This window comes from Ochotona curzoniae, unplaced genomic scaffold (genome assembly GCF_017591425.1).
Source record: "Ochotona curzoniae isolate NIBS_2020 unplaced genomic scaffold, NIBS_Ocur_1.0 scaffold_2476, whole genome shotgun sequence".
Lineage (NCBI taxonomy): Eukaryota > Metazoa > Chordata > Mammalia > Lagomorpha > Ochotonidae > Ochotona > Ochotona curzoniae.
In genome coordinates, this window is record NW_024467095.1 from 14,043,319 (window position 1) to 14,063,163 (window position 19,845).

General features: G+C 39.6%; 1 protein-coding gene across 1 annotated transcript; it reads right to left on the reverse strand.

Moving 5' to 3' along the window:
- Window positions 1-5,747: 5,747 nt before the first annotated feature.
- On the reverse strand, window positions 5,748-10,809 carry TAS2R39 (taste 2 receptor member 39). Its single transcript, XM_041001934.1, has 2 exons — window positions 10,783-10,809; window positions 5,748-6,725 (listed from the first exon to the last, which is right to left on the reverse strand). The coding sequence occupies exons 1-2, from the start codon at window positions 10,807-10,809 to the stop codon at window positions 5,748-5,750; spliced, it is 1,005 nt and encodes a 334-aa protein (XP_040857868.1).
- Between the last annotated feature and the right edge of the window lie 9,036 nt (window positions 10,810-19,845).

Consider the following 19,845-nt stretch of genomic DNA (forward strand, 5'->3'; position numbering starts at 1 on the left):
TTGTCTCTCCTTCTCTTTGTACCTCTGCGTTTTCAATAAAAGTAAATAAATCTTAAAAAATTCCTTCCAGGACTGAGAAAGTTTACTGTCTTGGACAACTTTTCTGAGGTAGTTAAAAAAGGGAGAAAATAATCAAAGAAAGAGTAAAGACATGAGACCTAGGAAATGACTGATGTAAACCTGAGCATTTGTGAGGGTTTCAGTGATGACAAAGGCCAGATTAGGGCCAGATTGTTACGCTTGGAATAAGAGGATGAAGAATTTTGAGGGTATATTTTGTGAGTGACAGGTGAAGGATGAATTGTGTCCAGTTGATATTAGCATGATTTGAAGATGAGTTGCTTTGATGAAGTGATAAAGTGTCTAGCTAAATTCTGGGATGTAAGGATGTTTGTCTAATCAACAAAAAGGAAGGCAATTTGGTGGAATTGTCAGGAACTCAAATGAAGCTCTTGAATGCTATTAAGTGGTGGAATGTAAGAAAATAAAGTTCATTTGATTGCTTAAAAAATTGAGGCATGACTGATATACAAAATGATGTATATCTTGATGACTTTGGAGATAAAGTATATTGCCCTTGAAACCGTCAGCATAAATACATAACTCTCAGATCAAAGGGCTTTTTGCTTTCTTCTTTTTTTGGTGATAATGTTTCACTGAAGATACACCCTGTTAATCATTTCTGAGTATATAATATGATAGCAGCATTAACTGTGTGCATTACAGTGATATTTGGGAGTTATTCCACTTGTATAACTGAAACTTTAGACCCCACCCTTTCCCCACCCTCAGCCTCTGGTCACCACTCCTCTATTCTGTATTTGATCACTTTAAATTGCTAATGTGAGTTGGAGTATGCAGTGATTGTCCCTCTCTATGTGGCCTATTTTCACTTCGCATGTTTTCCAAGTTCATCAAAGTTGATGCAAGTGACAGGGTTCCTCTCTTTTGTTTTAAAGTTTAGTAATATTTGTTGTGTGTTTTCATTCTTTTTAATTTTAAAAAAGATTTGTTTGTTAGTATTTTTTAAAGATTTGTTTATTTATATTACAAAGGGAGATTTACAGAGGGAAAGAGAGAAAGATCTTCCATCCACTGGTTCACTCCCCAAATGACTGCAGTGGCCAGAGTTGAGCTGATCTGAAGCCAGGAGCCAGGAACGTCTAGGTCTCCCTTGCAGGTGCAGAAAACCAAGGCTTTGGGCTGTCCTCTACTGCTTTCCCAGACTATAAACAGGGAGCTAGATGGAAAGTGGAGCAACCGACACAGGAACTGGTGCTTATATGGGATCCTGGCAGTTGCAAGGTGAGGATTTAGCCACTTAGGCTACTGTGCTGGGTTTGTGTGTTTTAAGTTGAAAATTTTTTTTTAACATTTATTGAGATATTATTGACAAATACAATTGAATATGCTTGGCATGTGTATATACTGAAGAACAAATACCACAATCAGTGAAATATATCCATCACCTCACAGGCTTATCATTTTTTTTTCATAATAAAAATCACTTAAGAAATATGCCGTTAAGAAGAAGTTTCTTTTTTAAAAAAATTATTTTATTTATTTGAAATAGAGAGTTACAGTGAGAGAAGGAGAGACAGAGATGTTTTTTAACCACTGGTTCACTCCCTAAATGGCCAAAAGTGTCAGACTGGGCCAGACCAAATCCATGAAACTCAACAAGTTATATTGAAAGAAATAAAATTTACCTTGCAACAATAAAATTCATATATGATAAGCCTATAGATAGCATCAGACTCTATACTTTAAAGGTCAAAGTTTTCCTTCTGAAATTCAAAGTGACCAAGTACTTGAAGGACTTGACTTGTGCATTGAAACTTATAACTTGCAATTGATGTTTTTTTTTTTTTTCCTGGAAACCATTTCCTTTGGTCTGCGTGGGTCTATGAATTGTGTCATTGTCTTTAATGAAAGGCAGCTTTTGGTTTTGAGTCAAATATTTTTAGTCATAATGTTAGAAATACTGTTTACTGATTTTGCACCTGTAGGATCAATATAAAGATAACTCATGGGCTTCACAGAAGACCAGATGACAAAGTGGAGGGAACATGTTCCCTTCAGAAGTTATAGGTTGGCATATGGGAAAAGTTGTTGAAGGAAGGACAGAGTACAAAATACTCTTATATGTAATGTAGATTTATCAGATATTGGCTACAAATAGTTGAACATAAGTTAACATTTGAATTACCTTCCTCTAACATAAAGGAAATGAGAGCAATCGATAAACACAAAAATGGGGAAAAGAGTAGTTTGAGAGCAACATACTGGCATTTAAATCCTCATGTTTCACAGTCACAAGCCAATGAATATTATTTTCAAATGTACAAAAATTTTGTGTGTCTATATTTAGACCTATGAGAATAATCATACAATTAACCTCAACTCAGATTCTGAAAGAAATATTACTTCCGGAGAAGGATATTTTTTTCACAAAACAACTTCAGTATTTATTTATTTTCTTTTGGCCATAAGTCAATATTACTTTGATAGCTATAACAATTAAAAAGTAATCTTAAGGGTCTTTATTGTGATACAGTGCTTCCTGGGAAGACAGCAGAATATGGCCCAAATACTCAAAGCCCTAATACTCAGGTGTGGAACCAGGATGACATTTGTGACCTTCAACTCTGGCTGTTGTGGTCATTTGAGAAGTGAGCTAGTAGATGGAGCACCTCCCTCCTCTCTGTTGCGATCCCTTTCAAATAAATGAATCTTTTTTTTTTTTAAATAGCAGAAATATGATCTTAATTCTAAGTGCACTTCTATAATGAGAGGAACCTTCTGTTTTTGTATGTGTTGGTGAAACTTTTGTTAAAATAAGCCATACTTGAGAATTTTCAGTTGTGATGCTTGTAATAGACAACTTTCTGGAAATCAGGCAGTAGAAGAAAACCTCTCAGCATTATCAGAAAACAGTGATAAACGATCGTGGATTGTGATATGTACTCCCCAAATTGGGCATACTTTTCCATAAATAGTTTCCATACTTTTCCATAAATACTTTCTCAGAAGTATTTTCTTGATACCTATTAAGCTCTCTATTTCCAGCTTACTGTGGATTTTTTTTTTCAGATTTATTTATTTTTGTTTGAATAGCAGATTTATAGAGAAAAAGAGAGACAGAAAGATCTTCCATCTGCTGGTTCACTCTCAAGCTGCTGGTTCACTCTCAAGTGGCTGCAATAGCCAGACCTGAGCTGTTGCCAGAATTAGGAGTTGGGAGTCAGGCATCAGGAGTCAGGAGCTTCCTCTGGGCCTGCCATGTGAGCACAGGGTCCCAAGGCTTTGCGCCACCCTCTGCTGATTTCCCAGGCCACGAGTAGGGAGCTGATGGGAATTAGAACAGCCAGGACACGAGCTAGTGCCCATATGGGATCCTTGCTGATGCAAGGCAAGCATTGAACTGCTAGGCTAACTTGATGATGGGCAACAGATCTAGGAAAATATAGGACAGAAATGCTCAGTGATGGTATTCATTGGAGGCTGAAGAGTACATTTGTAGGAACCTAAGTTTATCCAGTTATGGAAATGTTTGCAAGTTCCTTAGAATGTTAAGTAAACTCTTGTAGATGTGATTTTATTTCACATTACCGAGTTGAATAAGAACAGCCACAAAGTTAGAGTATTGTATGATTCATTTATATAAAATTATATTTCAAATGTGTCTTAAAGTGGAGGACTTTCTGGGCCTGGTGCGATAACATAGTGGTTCAAGTCCTTGCCTTGCATGCGCCGGGATCCCATATAGGCGCCGGTTCTAATCCTGGCAGCTCGCTTCCCATCCAGCTTGCTGCTTGAGGCCTGGGAAAACAATTGAGGATGGCCCAAAGCCTTGGGACCCTGCACCCGTGTGGGATACCCGGAAGAGCTCCTGGCTCCCGGCTTTGGATTGGCGCAGCACTAGCCGTTGTGCTCACTTGGGGAGTGAATCATCGACGGAGGATCTTTAAAAAAATTTTTTCTATTCATTTATTTGAAGGACTGAGTTGGGAATAGGGAGAGGTACTTTTTTTTTTTTTTTTTTTGCCTGTTCATTCCTCAAATATCTACAGCCTACAAGATTGGGTCAGATCTAATCCAGGAGCCCCAGAACTCCATCGTGGTCTCCACATGGGTGGCAGAGACATGAAGGTGGAATAGCTGGAATCAGAACCCACATTTTAATATGTGATATTGATCTGACATAGGATGAGAGTGTCCAAGCAGGGCTTACTTAGCGGCTCTACCATACCTGCCCCCGAAGCCTTTTGGAAAGAAAGTTGTCAAATTATGACTCACTTGCCCTCTCTCTACTCCTTGGTCATATGCTGATGATTAAAAAAATAATTTCAAGGATGGATTTTTTTATCCAGGGATGCTGAAAGTATTTTCGAAAGAGCAGTATAATGATTGACCAGTATTCCAAACAGCATGAAAAGGAGGGCGGCAAGGAGACTGGAAAAAGAACAGAATGTGAAAATGCTAGCAGGTTGAAAGCTTACACTTTTCCAGTGGCAGTCCTGGAGTAAATAAAAAGAAAAAAGAAAAGGTGGTGGGATACTTAATTTGTGATTTGGTAAGTTCTCATCTCATCCCCCTCCTCCCGGAAAAAAAAGCTGAAAGAGAATCAACAAAGACACCCTGTCTCTTCCTGAAAATCTTTTTTTTTTTTTTACTTATCTATTTCTCATCACAATACATCAATAGTAACATTTAATTGAAAAATTAGTATATAGCTTTTGTAAGTAGTTAAAACATTACAGAAAGAAACAAGACAGTGTGAATGTTTCATCATTTATACCCAGAGGCTTATTATCACTACTTACAAATCTTCTGCTAATTGTTATTGGCACATTTTTCTAGAAGCTTTATATGCAGAAATATATACAAATCATATATATTCAATAAGAAAGAAGCAAATGGAATCATAAACATATTTCTTTTTTTTTTTTAACACTTTACAGCTTTTGGAAACCTTTTAATCTCTGGATACATACATATACCTTATTATAAAGGTCAATATTATACTGCATTTTAGACTTCAGTTCCTCTCAACGAATAATTCTGTGATGAAGATCCTCTTGCTCATGGTTTTGTATATATAAATATAATATCATATTGCTAGGAAAAATTCATATAAACATTTTATGTATAGGAAAAAATTAGAGGGTAATTTTTATTACATTTTCATGAGTTATTCGATTTAAAAATGATTGCCAAATGATTCAGGTTACTTCTTAAAAGTGTGAAGATAAAAATGCATTTTGAGTTGCTGCTCAGAAAGCTTCTCCAGGAATCTGATTCTGTTCAAAAGGAATGTGAAGAGGAAAGGGAGGAGCTGCCAGGAGCACGTTAGAATTACCTGGAAAGCTTGAAAAACATCCAGATCTGAACACTGAAAGTTATCACTTAATTAACCTAAACTTGAGCTTACATACTGGTGTTTTAAAAAATAGACCCTTTGAGGTTCTAATGTATAGCCAGTGTCCGTATTCCCTCCCTAAGGGTGGGTAGATATAAAGAGCCAGGGTCTGTACACAGAAAGCAAATGAGAGAAATGAATATCAATGTCCTACACACACACATACACACACATACATACAAGCTGAAAGAGAAACTCACATGAGGTGAGAAGATGAGATTAATTTGTGAAAGAAAAGAGGAAGGAAAGAGAGAGGTCTGAATAGGGAAGAGAAGTGTTGCCTGGGCCAGGACTCGTGCTCCTCTTTGAGTGCGTATCATAAAATCTACCCTTTTAGGTACCGATGAATTTGAAGATAAAGCTGCTTCCAAGTTCTTCTTAATCCAGGGTTGTCACAAATCAATAGAACAGAGTCACCAGCTGGGTAGGCAGCCATGATGATTTCAAACAAAATATTCCAGAAACTGTTGTTGGCAAAGATGTTGGATGCAAAAAGAAACAGAGCAACTGCATTGAAAATGTAGAGAAAGAGGATGTAGGTGGTTTCTTTGATGGCTCTTATGTGTGCCTCTATCCTGGAGTCCCAGGAGCTATTGGCATTGTTTTCCATGTTCAGGGTGTGCCTCTTGAGAGAGACAATGAGCAGGGTGGCTGCCAGAATGAACAATATCAGAGGAATGAGGATGCCCAGGTTATAGAAAAAGGCCAGGTTGACCACATTGGTTTCAGTGAAGTAGAGCTTCTTTGTGAAGTTGGAGGAGGAGATAGAAAATGAATTGTTGCAATACTTGGTGTAGATGTCCTTGCCAAGGAGTATGCTGGAGGTGAGAGAGAAGAGCACTGATAGCCACAAAAGCCAGGGCATCAACCCAGAGATTCTCCACTTGAGCTTGAGGAAAAGCGGGCAGGAGAAATTGGCAATCTTCACAAAGTAGAAGAAACTGAACCAGGCAGAAAACCAGAGGCTGCAGTAATTGAAGAAGGTGAAACTTACTCTGAATATGTCATACACGGTATCTTCATAATAATGATAATAATATGAGGATGTTGAGCTGAAGATCATTTCTAGCATCATGAAGCTCTGGAGAGTTATTCTGGATGTACTCAGGAAAAACAGGATCCTGCCACTTGTGGAAATTGCCTTATCCTGAATCCATATGGCTGCGTTTATCACCACAATGAACCCATTTGCAATTATACCAATGATGCATTCAGTGCCTATAATTATTAAAAGCAAAATGATGACAAATGCTGGCAATTCATTCTCTGGGAAGCTGCAGGGCTCAGTCATCCTGAGTTGTTCCTATTCAGTGTCTGGACGGCAAGCTTTGTCTCCCTTGTGAGGGGCAGCTCCTAGATAGCACCTGCTATTCCTGCCACAGGAGAAAGCTCTGAATGCATCCTTTCCAAACTCATTCCATTTGCTTGTCTCTGAGTTCTTAGCTGCATGTCTAGAGATGCAAATGATGGAAGGATTTGGTTCCTAATCCTCTCCCTATCTTTGGACAGGTGCCTTGATATTCCATTAAGGTGCCTGGGAAAGCATCCCTGTTGACTCACCTTTGTAAACCAGTCACATGGTATTGAGAGTACTGTTTTTCGATCATTCAATTAATTTCCACATTGGCTCAACCAAATGACCATTTAATTTGATTTTACTGTGATCTCAGGGAACTCATTGAAAATGGTAAGAACTACTAAATGTGTACACACACATGTTTATTTTAGGCTGTGTTTAGGCAACTTCTGTATTTTCATATTTAAATCAAATAGTAACTATGAGGCATATAGTTTTACTATCTCCATTTTGCACATGACGAAACTGAGGCATGTAGAGGGTGAATAACAGTCAAGATTACATAGCTTGCGAGTCACAGAGCTGGGATTCAAATCCAGAGCTCATGTTATCTGGCCCCCAAAAATCCTCCTCCCTGAGACATTTAAAGAAAAAGATTTATTTTCTTTTTTTTTTGGAAAGGCAGAACAGATTTATGGAGAGTAGGAGAGACAGAGGAAAAGATCTTCCATCTTGTGGTTCCTTCGCCAAATGTCCGCAATGGCTAGAGCTGAGCCAATCTGAAGTCAAGATCCAATAGATTCTTGTGGGTCTTCCCTGTGGGTACAGGGTCCAGAAGCATTGGGCTGTCCTCCACTGCTTTCCCAGGCTATAAACATGGAGCTGGATGGGAAGTGGAGCAGCTGGGACAGAAACCAGCACACATATGGGATCCTGGCACTTTTTGCCCACTGTGTTATAGGCTTTATACCTGTGGATTCTTTTGTGGGTGCCAATGGGCTAAATGTAGGGCAGATTTGGCTCGGACATTTTTTGTGGTAGCCTTTGATGATATTCTTACTAGTTAAAGTAGTAAGTACTTTACTTAAGGCAAGGAATAATACATTAATCTTTAACAGATAGAAACTTCTTTGCAAAATAAATTACATGGGAGGTAATACAATTTTTAAATTATATGTAGATGATTACATACAGCCACATATGCAAATTTATCTTTCATCTCAAATAAAGCACTAAAAAATAAGGGTGTAGAATGAGTTCCCCATTTATGTTACAAAGCAGGCTAATGAAGCTTAGAATAAAAACATCCAAACTGTTCCAATTTTGGACTATGCTTTCATTTCCGAAAAGAATGAAACAGAATCGTTTTAATCTAGAGAAGTTGTCTCAGATTTTAAAATGCAAGCATAGGATGCATAATAACAAAATGGAAGTCTCAAATCTGAGTAAATTAACTTCTATGAAAATGTAAGTTAAAAAGTGATAATGAAGAATTCTAATAATGAGTTGTGAGAGTGAGATGTTGCTAAACATCTTTATAACATTTCTTTTTTTCCCTTTATTTAAGATTAATCAAGCTTTCCTTTAAAGTGGAAAATGCTTCTGAAGACTTCTGGCTCGGTTAACTACTTTAGACAAGTTGTTACAGATTTTATCATCTCATCTTTGTTTTCAAGGCCCCTTCCTTCCTGCCTTCCTGCTTCCCTCTCCTGCTGCTCTTCCTTTAATGTTATTTTTTCTCTTGCACTTTCTCTTGCTTATTTGACAGGCAGTCAGATAGATCTTGAATCCACTTGTTCACTTTCCAAATGTCTGAAATAGCTAGAGCAGAGTCAGGCTTCTGAAGCTAGGATCCATAATGGAAACTGGAACCTAATCAGGGTCAAGGACCCAATTAATTGGGCCATCACCTGCTGCTTCTCAGCAGGCTCATCCTCAAGAAACTAGAATCAGAAGTGGAGTTGGCACTTGAAGCTAGGCACCCTGACATGGAATGTGAGTGTCCCAAGGAGACTTCTTAAGGCAAAATGCCTGCCTTTTCCTCCCTTAAAAAACTGTCCTACCTTCGAGTCTCCATTTTTGACCTTTACATATTTCTAAAACGTGTGTAATAATCTTTGCTGCTCTATTTGTTTCCAACTATTTGTCTGAGTAGGGCCCTCAGCATCAAGCACCTCTGCTTCGGTTTTGCAGAAGATTTTTCTTGAGATTGGTTTAGTTCCAGTTCTACATAGCCAGGTGTCTTATAGTATAAACACTCATTTTCTACTAGTTTCCTCATTTGTTTTTGCTTATCATTGTATCCTAATCTAGTGCCTGATATCGAGGAGGCAGTATTCAGACACTGCAACTTTAGTAATGACCTTACCAATGGCCTTCAACTAACAGAGACTCTATGAGTTCTTTTTTTTTTTTTATAATGAGTTTTTTTATAATGGTGTTTCCATTTCGCCTCATTTGAACTTTTATAAGTTCTAATGCCTAAGTGTGGGATCTTGAACAGTGTGGCTGAGTACGAACACTGCAGAATTCATGGAAAATATCTGTGAAGGAAAACTAGTGGGAAACAGCAGCAAGACCAGGTTAATCTGAAATGGGAACTGGGCTTTGGTTGGGAGGCTGCATGGAGGCACAGATGCACAGGCCGTGGGCATCAACAAGGGCATTTTGGAAGAGGTTCTGCTTCTCACTGCGTATGTCAGTCTCTCCCTACAAAACAGAAGCGAATGTTATTGATAGGAATTCTCAGAACAGTCTGACATGAGACTAAACAATCTTTCTAGACAGAGAGATGATATTTTTAATGTAGAGCTGCTGGATCAAAACCAAAATGGCACATCCAAGTTCCTTTTTTTTTTTTAAAGAAAATTTATTTATGTTTATTAGAAAATTCTATTATGTTTACTTAATCCAGTATTAGTATTCACTCATGGATTTGTTCTCTATATTGTTCTTTCCATTTTGCTTCAATTGTGTTGCAAAGTCTTGGCTTGATTTATTCAAGTTTTGGTGATTGGAAACTTTCAGATTGATTCATTTTTTTAAAATATAGCTCCCTTTTTCTTTATTGTTCCCTTGCTTCTTGCTATCATAGGATGTTCCAGACTTATATTTTTCCTGACTTAACGCTAGGATTGACCAGTGATTCGAGGAGTCTTGATGATTTTATGGTGCCTGATATTTAGAGATTAAGACAATGTTACTGGGATGGTATGGGATGGATGTCACTGCCTTTAGGCTTTCTTTTTCTTTCTATCTATCTATCTATCTACTTAACTACCTATTTATCTCTTATCTATCCATGTATTCATCCATCCACCCATATCTCATACATTTATTAAACTATGCATGAGCTCATATTGATGCCTATAATACACTCCAGACCATATGGTTTACTTTCGCATTCTGCTCTGCTAATCTGTAACTTATCTAACAGACAGATCCTGACTCACATCATCTATAGTAAGTTTACTTAATTGTTCAGTTTCAGAAAACTTGTAAAACAGTTTCTGAATTGCAAAGCCACACCCCAGTGATAAATGAATTTATCAACTGGAACCCAGTGTTTGGATGCAATTCTTTTTCATTTGTGTTGTCTAGTCAAAACATCTGTTTCTGAAGGAACTTTATAATATAAGCATTATCATGTGTTTAGACTTAGTTTTCACACTCTACATTCTTCTCAGGACTTTCTGGTTGACTTCTAAGACACACACAGTAAAATTCCCATTGTGGTGTGCAGTATATGCATTTGGCTCATGAGTCAAGCACCAGAATACATGTGGGCCACTCCCATTACACTATAAATTCTGTCTTGCTGCCATCTATGTGTAATATTTTCCCAGCTTATCCTGAAAATCTCTTGAAATCTTTGTATGTCCCAATAGATTGGCTTGTTTAAGACTATATTAGAAATGTGTTAACACAGTATGTGGCCTTTTGGGTCATGATTCTTTTACTTAGCCACCGAAGCCTCTTTTGTTGTGGAGTAGCTTCCCAATGTATAGATCTACTTGGATGTGTATCCATTCTTCTATGGACAGACAAGAGAAAGAACACTTACTGTTTTTAGTTTTTGGTGATGATGCATGTTTCCATAAATATTGTCGCCTGTAAATTTTCAAAATAAATAAATAAAATGAAATTTTTAAAAAAAGGAAAGAAATTTTCATTGCTGTGGTAAATCTCTCTAGGAGGAGGATTTCTGAGTTGTATGATAAGTATTTAACTGTATAAGAAACTGGCAAAATATTTTCCAGAGAAGCTGTACTGTTTTTCATTTCTATAGTGATGTTTAGGACTTACAGTTACTCTACATGTTTTGTCACCACCCAGGATTGCTTTTTTGTTTGTTTCTGTTAGCTGTTCACAAAAACACGGTGATATTTCATTTGATGCTAGTTTGCATTTGTCTGATGACAACATGCTTGTTGGCTACCAGCATGTGCTTTTTGTTTATTCAGATGTTTTGCCATTAAAAAAATTTGGGTTTTTTTTTTGTTGTTGTTGTTGAATTTGAACAATTCTTTACTTAAGCTAATCATAAGTCCTTTATTATCTATGTGCCTTTAAAATATTTTCCCCAACATCTAGGTGGTATGAGGGGCCTTGGGGACTCATTTTGGGGGCTGGCAGAGCAGAGCAGGTCTGGGAACCCCACATATACTTGGGTCCCAGGCATGGGGGAAGGGGCAGAGAGAGAGGGTGTTAGGGCCTCAGGCTGGCATGCTGGAGTCCTCTGCTGGTATACTGGGCTTGGGGATTCATTAATGTACTTGAGTCTATTGTGGGTGGAGGGGTAGGGTCCCAGGCCAATATGTATGCTGGAGGACTGGATCTGGGGTCTGAGGTGGGCGGGCAGGGCTTTAGGCCAGCATGCCACCCCTCCAGGAGACTGGGCTGGAGAGCCCATGTGCTTGCAGGCATGGGGTTATGAATTGACTAGGGAAGGGGGTATGGGATGTGTGGGAGGGGGACTGCTGAGGGAGTATGTTGCAGGTGGGAATGACTTCTGGGGACTTCCACCAACAAGTCTCCCCCGCTCCTTTTTCCGGTGAGCAAGGGGTTGAGACCAAGAGGTCGCCAGGAGGGAAACTGAAGTATATTTCTGGGTCAGACCAATGCACTTGCCCATGTGGGAGACCAGAGCTTGGCTAGTTAGCCTTGACCACTGCCCACGAAAAGCTAGAGCTGTGCACTACCTAGGGGAACTCCTCTGGTGGGCTGTAGCTCCCACTAATGAGCACACAAATCAGGGCTGAACTATGTTGTTTGGGTAGATCCAAACTCGTTGCCAGACCCAAGGCTATACACATATCCCATTTCTTTGTGAAGTTTTATAGTTTTAAATTATAAAAAATTTTGTTTTCTAGTATTTCTTTATTTGAGAAGCATAGGGAGAGAGGAGGGAGGGAGAGCAAGAAACATGAAGGAGAGAATGAGCAAGACCAAAAAAAAAAAAAAAAGGAGATATCTGAGGGAGGGAGAGGGAGAGAGAAAGTGATTGGGAGAGGGAGATAAAAAGGGAGCCTGTGGAGGGAGAGAGAACACCCAAGCTTGGGAGAGAAACACATAAATTACAACTCCATCTCCTGGCCAGGCCAAAACCAGGAGCTGGGAATCTGAAACTTAATTGGCGTCTTCCACATGGGAGACCAGGACAAAATACTTGATCCCTCACCACTGCCTTCTAGGGTGTGGGGTAGCAGGGAGCCAGAATTGGAAATGGAGGTGAGACATGGCAAACACAAGCACTCTGATACGGGGTATGGGTGTTCAAGGTGGTATCTGCTACACCAAATGCCTGAGCCTAATCTTATCTTTTATATGTATGTTAGTGATCCATTCAGAGTTTCTTCGTTTCTTTGTGTAAGAGAGTAAAGCAGTGAGTGAAAAAAATCTTTGTCTCTTTCTTTGCGTCTATCTCTCTGTAACTTTGCCTTTCTTATTTTTTTTTAAAGAGTTCTTTATTTTTATTGGAAAGTCAGATACACAGAGAGGAGGACACAGACAGGAAGATATTCCCTCTGTTGTTTCACTCCCCAAATGGCTCTAATGACTGGAGCTGAGCTGATCAGAAGCCAGGAGCCTCTTCCAGGTTTCCCACATGGGTCTAGGTTCCCAAGGCTTTGGGTCATCCTCTGCAACTGCTTTCCTAGACCACAAGCAGGAAGCTGGATGGGAACTGGTGCCCATATGGGATCCTGGCATATACAAGGTAAGGACTTTAGCCAATAGGTATCATGCCAGGTCCTATAAATTTGCCTTTCAAACCTAAGAGAATATTTTGAATAGGTTAAATATATGCACATTCACACTTTTTTGAGCATATATTGTATACCAGGCACTTGGGCTACAGAAATGAAACACATATGTCTCATCTTTAGAAAATTGTGCAGATTAATGTTTATAGACATTCAAGTTGCAAAGGTGTTTCCTCTGAATGATGTAGTGTCTGTTATTTATGGACTGGCTCTCTGAGTCAGCCTGGATGTTTACTGTTCGTTTGACTGTTGTGATTGAAAAAAACTGATCCGACTCACAGCAGCCAAGGTTACCATCCAGTATGGGTGTCCATAAATCAAACTGTCTTTGTTCCTGGTACAGCTAATCTCTGTCAATGATCTTGTAAACAGATACCTCAGCACAAGGAACAAAGAATGCAAGGAGGTCATCTATTTTCAGTTTAGTTTTTATTCAGTGTGCTCTGGTAAAAGTCTAATTTTTACATGACTTTGGGTTTAGAAAATGAAGGCATGTGATCATTTCTTCCATGAATCTAAATGACATTCTTCCTGAGAAAGATGGTGACTTTTAAATTAATCACAGATTGGGGCTGACGCTGAGACATAGTGGGTAAAGGTGATGCCTACAGTGCTGGCATTTCATATGGGTACACCGGTTCATGTCCTAGGTGTTTGACGTTGTTTTCTTTAGCTTCTTCTTCTTCTTTTTTTTTCTGACTGCTCGACTTCTAATCCAACTAATAACTCATAGCCTGAGAAAAGTAACGGAAGGTAAGATCTTTGTGTTTGGGCACCAGCCACTGACGTGGGAGATCTGGATGAAGTTCTTGGTTTCAATCTGGCCCAGTGCTAGCATTTGGCCATTGGGGAGTGTATCTGTGGATGGAAGCTATCTCTCTGTCTTTCCCTCTGTCTTTCTAAGTCTTTAAAAAATAATCACAGATTATTAGAACTGTAGTTTTAAAAGTGAATTATCTATATAAGGTGAACAAATTTCACATATTTCACAATATAGATTAGAAATATTGTTCTATTGCCACCCTACTCTCCGTCCTTCCCATGTTCTCTGTTCACTCTCTTCCTTCCTTGTTTCTTTCTTTTTAAATAGTTTTTGATTTTTACAAAAGCATATTTTCAGTTCATCTCATAGTCACAGACTCACACATCTTCTTAATGAGACTAGAGGCTAGTTTTCTGTTGAGACTGACATAAAAATGTCATTAAGGTCTTTGTGATAGAGCAGGTTTTATGGAATCCAAGTGATAGATGGCGTTCTAGGCTAAGTTGATCTCATAGTGAGTTCATTTTTCTCATCTTGTGGTCACTCCTCAGGCATGTAAATGCATAACTGGGGCGAATATAAACCACGGATGCAGACTTTTTCCATTGACTATCTGACAAGTAAAGCAAGCACTATTATGATTGGAAAGGCCAAATGAAATTCTATCACATTTCATCCTCTGGCTAAGACAATAAGTCCCAGTTTATTCTAGTGGAATGGAAGGGAATGGTAAGAGCCACTGTCGAAGAATTAGAAGGTTGCATGCGTAGTGGACCTGTATTATGGTTCCATTAACTCAGCAGTCTGGCTCATACAATAGGTGGCGTTGAGCCATAGTGGGCTACTGTATCAAGTTGAAACAAAGACAACAAAAAAACTGATTGCTGCTCTATCAGAAGTGATATCTCTACAGGAGCAGTCAATACAGCCTGAGGTACTTGTACATGGATATTGAACTGATGAATGCCATTTTCCCACTTCTGATTAGAAAGGTCAAGAGCAGTCTACTTTTTCTGGGGTGAACAGTCAGACACACAGTTCTGCTCGGGGATTGTGCTAAGAATGATACCTCAATCATCCTGATATTCAACAGAACAGAACTCTGATTTATATACTTATGATCCTGTGTAAATTGGGTCATGATAAACAGTAAGCATTCTACATGTCCTTCCATTGCATGCATGGTACAAGTGTTTTAGACGCTGCTGAATCAGTGAGGTTTTTAAGGTCTCAATCATCATGAATGTAATGGAACATATTTTCTAGCATAGCTATTACACCTTGTACAATGTGTTACTGAAACAGAAGGCAGCCTGCATAGAAGACAGTGAATTTTGGAGGTAGAATCACGTATTTAGTCTCATTTATTGGGTGGATCAGAAATACTACAATGTTGAGTGACATTCTGAGCAAAAGGAATCTCCTTAGCAGGTTTAAATTTGGGCATAAACAATCCTTACTTTTGGCTGCATTTTTGTTGGATTTTGTGAAGCTTTGTCAGTCTGGGGTGAGTAATGATATGCAGCAGAGTTGCTTGTAAATCCCTGGGAGAGTGGCACAGAGCAGACCCATTAGACACTGGAACAAGACCACAACATCTGCAGCAAGAAACCATGTCTAGAAAAGGAGCCCATGGCCAGCTTATGGACTCACGGAGAACTGGTATGTGACCATGAACCGTAAAGTAGTTCTGAGGCCAGGATTTCTCATAATGATCTACGTTGAGAGACCCACAAATTATAAATTTGGGTCAATACAATAGCACTCCATCATGTGATGGAAATAGATGGTATAGGGGCAATCTGGTATAAGGCCTTACATTACAGAAGTTGATTTACAGTCCATATTGAGTACTTTTTGGTTTTCTTACCCTCCTTTTTAGATTATAACTACAACCTCAAGAGGGGTTGTTAGAGTGTTGAAGGGAAATAAAATCCAGGTGTGGTTCACATATAGGCTTAATTTGTTATTGTACACAGATTGATAGACTGTGGCCACACTAAGACTTCACTAAAAAGGGGCCTAAAAAGGCATGGTTCAGTGACAATACCCTTAGTGGACAGAGCTACAAGCAGCCTCCCTGGTATTGGAGAGGTGCACCTTAATTCCTGGGCTATGGACAATTTATTGGTTGATTGTTCAGGGACCTGTTCACAACAAGAAGATATTTGACATCAAAAGATCTGAGCAAGATCATCTTGGTGACCCTCTGTACGTGAAGACAAAGTATGTGGATCTTTGTGTCTCCTATTAATGCTCATAAGAAACTATCTTGCACAAAGGAGAAAGTGAATTATTAAGAAGAAAGGAGGACTGGTTCAATGGACATCAGTCGGCTTCTGCCTTTAGCTTGCCCGGTGTTTGTGTGATGGCTCACGGGTGAACCAGTATTAAGAATTTATTCTCACCAAAAGGTGATTCAGGCTTGGCCGATGCCTTCCCTTCAGCAACAGGAACTGATGCTGACATCTCAATAAAGCATCACCTCTCAAGGATATGGATCCAGTGTTCATTAGATCAGTAATATGTAGTAGACTCCTTTGATTCTAGAAAGGGCAGCAGTTTGTCTTTCTTTTAAATGATACGTGTTCTAGGAATGGAGAGATCTTTTCTGCCTGCGATGTCTTGGCTAACACCACTCTGAGAGTTCACTGAATATCTAGCTTCTAGAGAAGGCATTGAGAAGTGGTGGAGAATGTATGTTGTCATCCATGTGGACAGAGAATCAGAGAGCAAGCAGAACTGTTTCAGGGCCTGGGACTCCCCACCACTTCGTCCCTGGACTTCCACTTAACGTCCACTCACAGCCTATCCCACTCTCCTTTTGGTGTTTCTGGCACTCAGTTCCCACGTCTCTGTTTTAGGTACAAGGCACAGCTGATCCCAGCCAGTACCCCTGCCTGTGCATTCTACCTCCCGACCACTTTCTATCATGTTGTCTCATTTTTCTTACAATATCATACTCCTTTGCTTTCTGTTATCTATTGGTCTTTCCTTTTTCATTGTGACTCTTAACATTCTTTTTATCTCATTGTCATGCTGAGACAGGAAGTGTCTTCACTTGCCAGAGGCTGTTATTTTTCAGTAGAAGGTTTGTGTTATAGACACATACACACACACACACACACACACACACACACACACACACACACACACACAGAAGCAGTGTAAACAAAATGAGTATAATCATTAAACTTTAGGTTTGCCTTACAACATGTTTTATCTGAAGAAAAGAAGATGAACGAAGGTTAAAGAGAGTACAGGTGTTGCGGAGGCAGCCCAGCATTAACTACTAAACAAAATGAACAGTAACTAGGGCATGACTGGAAAAGGACAACCAGGGATTCTCCCACCCACCCACTTTCATACCCTTAACACTTTCTCCACCATCCCGGACACTATTTGATCTTTTCTTAATTATATGCCCCTGCCATGTTCATCCTTAATCATAATTGTTGAAAACAAAACAATGTGCTCTTTGGCGTGATGAGCTTTGAAGAGGTTGTCAGCTATTACCTCGTTCCATCTCCGGAAATGGAAGTCACCACAGTTGTTTGTGTCTCGCAGGCATTTGACTTGTCAGTTGATTTATGAAATGGATACTTCTATTTTTGGTTTTACCAATTTAAGCAACAAGGGGGTGCCATTGTGCTGTGTGTAGGGGATCTGCTGGGCTTCATCTAGCCCAGGGCTGAAGGTCTCCACATTGCAGTCATTAGAGAGTAAGTTAGCTTCTCTAGGAGCCATTAGGTATGTGGAGAATGGAAAAATTGGTCTGCTTCTCTTGTGTGGAGAAAATAATGACAACAAAACCCATCAAACAAACAAAAGCAGTTTATCATCCCAATTGCCTTGCTTCTAGCTCTGTGAAACCACATAATCCCCAAGCATTTCTTTATGCCTGTGTGAAGTAGGAGTGTTGATAATCATCTGGGTTCATGGGTTTATAATTTGTGAGTATAAAGCTTTAGGAATGTAAAGTTCCTTATTTATTGTGTAAAGAAATGCTTAGCTTCCAAAAGTCCTTGGTAGACTATCATTTAACACCTATTTTCCTTAGCCAATAGAATTTTAAATTTTTTACTCACAGAGAATGTATAAAAAGTGACTAGAGTTTATCCAGATGAGAGAAGAAATTGCTGCATGCAGATCTGAGAAGGGCAGTGTCAGAATGTCTTCCGACATAAGATAAAATGCCTTCTGGAAAAGGGGTTTCCTAAAAGCATTTGTGGCACTATATATAGTTCAGCAACTATCAGCTACTATCGGTATTTTTAATGGGGGTTTTGACACTCTCGAAGCTTTGTTGTCTGTTTGTTTATGTTTAAAACAACAACAACCTGAAGAAATCTTGGAAGAATTAGAGATTGGTATCAAAGTCAGTAAAGCTGAAGAGTGTAGGTGTTGAACATACTTAGTGAAGAGGGAGGGGATGGTAGTAAATGTGGCTACTTGGGCAGTCAATGCTTGTTCGATGACAGGTACTATAGGTGGAAAATAATTTGACTCTCAGCTCCTGGTTAAGTCCCAAGTTATGGACTGATGGTATTGACAGAAGAAAGGCTTGATCCAGTATGATGGCTGGGAAATAGGCCTGGTGGAAGGTCCTTGGGATACACTCTCAGATGATAGTTCCCATGAGAGGGTTGGCTAAATAAGCCTGAGATGGTATAGCTGTCCTCCAAGTCACATATGTTTTATATGGCCTCATATATCCCTTTATCCTCTTTGTGTCTATCCTTAAAGAAACACTCAGCCTTGGCCAGAATGTATTCTCCAAAACCTTCATGGATCCACTTCTATCTGCCAGACACTTCTGTCCTCATATTCTGTCTGCTGCATGTGGATGTCTCCCAGGGAAGGCCTGAACGCTTCCTGGAACTTAGTGTGTTTTCTTGTCAAAAGATGTAGTCCTCTTCAGTGACTTTCTCCTCTCAAGGAACTAGACTCTTTTCCTTTGTTCTTTTTGGTAGGTACAGATTTGGGGACCAGCGTTAGCATATAATGGGCCTTGTACATAGAGAAATGTTCAGAAAAGGATGGAGTTCAGAAACACGTTTCTGCCTTTCCTTGGTTGGAGAAACCTGTTTGGCTCTTGGAGATCTTGTTCCGTGTTGCTGCTGCCATTGAGGCTGTAAGGGTTACGAGTTGGTGGTAGCATATAATCCTGTACACAGGTAGTGACCATGGCCTAACCTGTGAAGTTCAGACATGTTTTGCAAAGCTTACACCTCAGCTGTTGAGCAAGTTTACATCTCTGCCCATGATTCCCAATGAAAGAAAAGGAGGGTGATGAGATTCTCAGGGTGGAAAAGTAAAACACGAGGTAGTGGGGGCTGTTGTTGAGGCGTGGCACATTAAGCTGCTACTTATGACACTAATATCCTATGTGAATGCTGGTTTGAATCCTGGCTGCCCAACTTCCAGTTCAGCTGTCTGTTTATATGAGTGAGAAAGTAGCAGAAAATGTCCTGAAGAAACAATCTCTTGGAGGCAGGAGGTGGGATTTTTAGCAGAGAGAGTGTACTCCCAGTGACCTGTGTGTCATCGCAAGCTGTGCTGCTGCCTGCTTCCAGCTGAGAACCAGAGGCAGATTGGAGAGCTGGGCTTGAATAGAGGCTGAAGAGCACATGCTGGAGGAATTCTATGTCTAGGAGAGTTGTGCACCCAGAGACTCAGATCATGCCTTGTAACTGTAATCACAGAATGCTGGAGCGTTTGACACCCTGCTTAGCCCAAATCAGCACACCATGGAATTGTCCTCATTGATATCCCATTTTATTGCAACAAAGATCATTTTCCAGCTGGAAGTTTTACTTGAGATGGAGTGAGGAAGGACTAAGTTTGGTTATTTTTCCTTAAAATTTATCTTAGATTTTGCAAATTGAATAGTTTTTTTTTTTTTTAAAGATTTATTTTTATTATTTTTTCATTGGAAAGGCGGATATACAGAGAGAGGAGAGAGAGAGAGAGGAAGATCTTCCGTCCGATGATTCACTCCCCAAGTGAGCGCAACGGGCCGATACTATGCCGATCCGAAGCCAGGAGCCTCTTCCGGGTCTCCCGCACGGGTGCAGGTTCCCAAAGCTTTGGGTAGTCC

Bases quoted from the DNA above. Each gene is read 5' to 3' on its own strand.
- TAS2R39 (XM_041001934.1), bottom strand. From the start codon at position 10,809: ATGCATCATCACCAAAAACTAAAAACA. The intron at 6,726-10,782 runs GTAAGTGTTCTT...GACACTGAATAG, and splicing joins ATCACCAAAAACTAAAAACA to GAACAACTCAGGATGACTGA.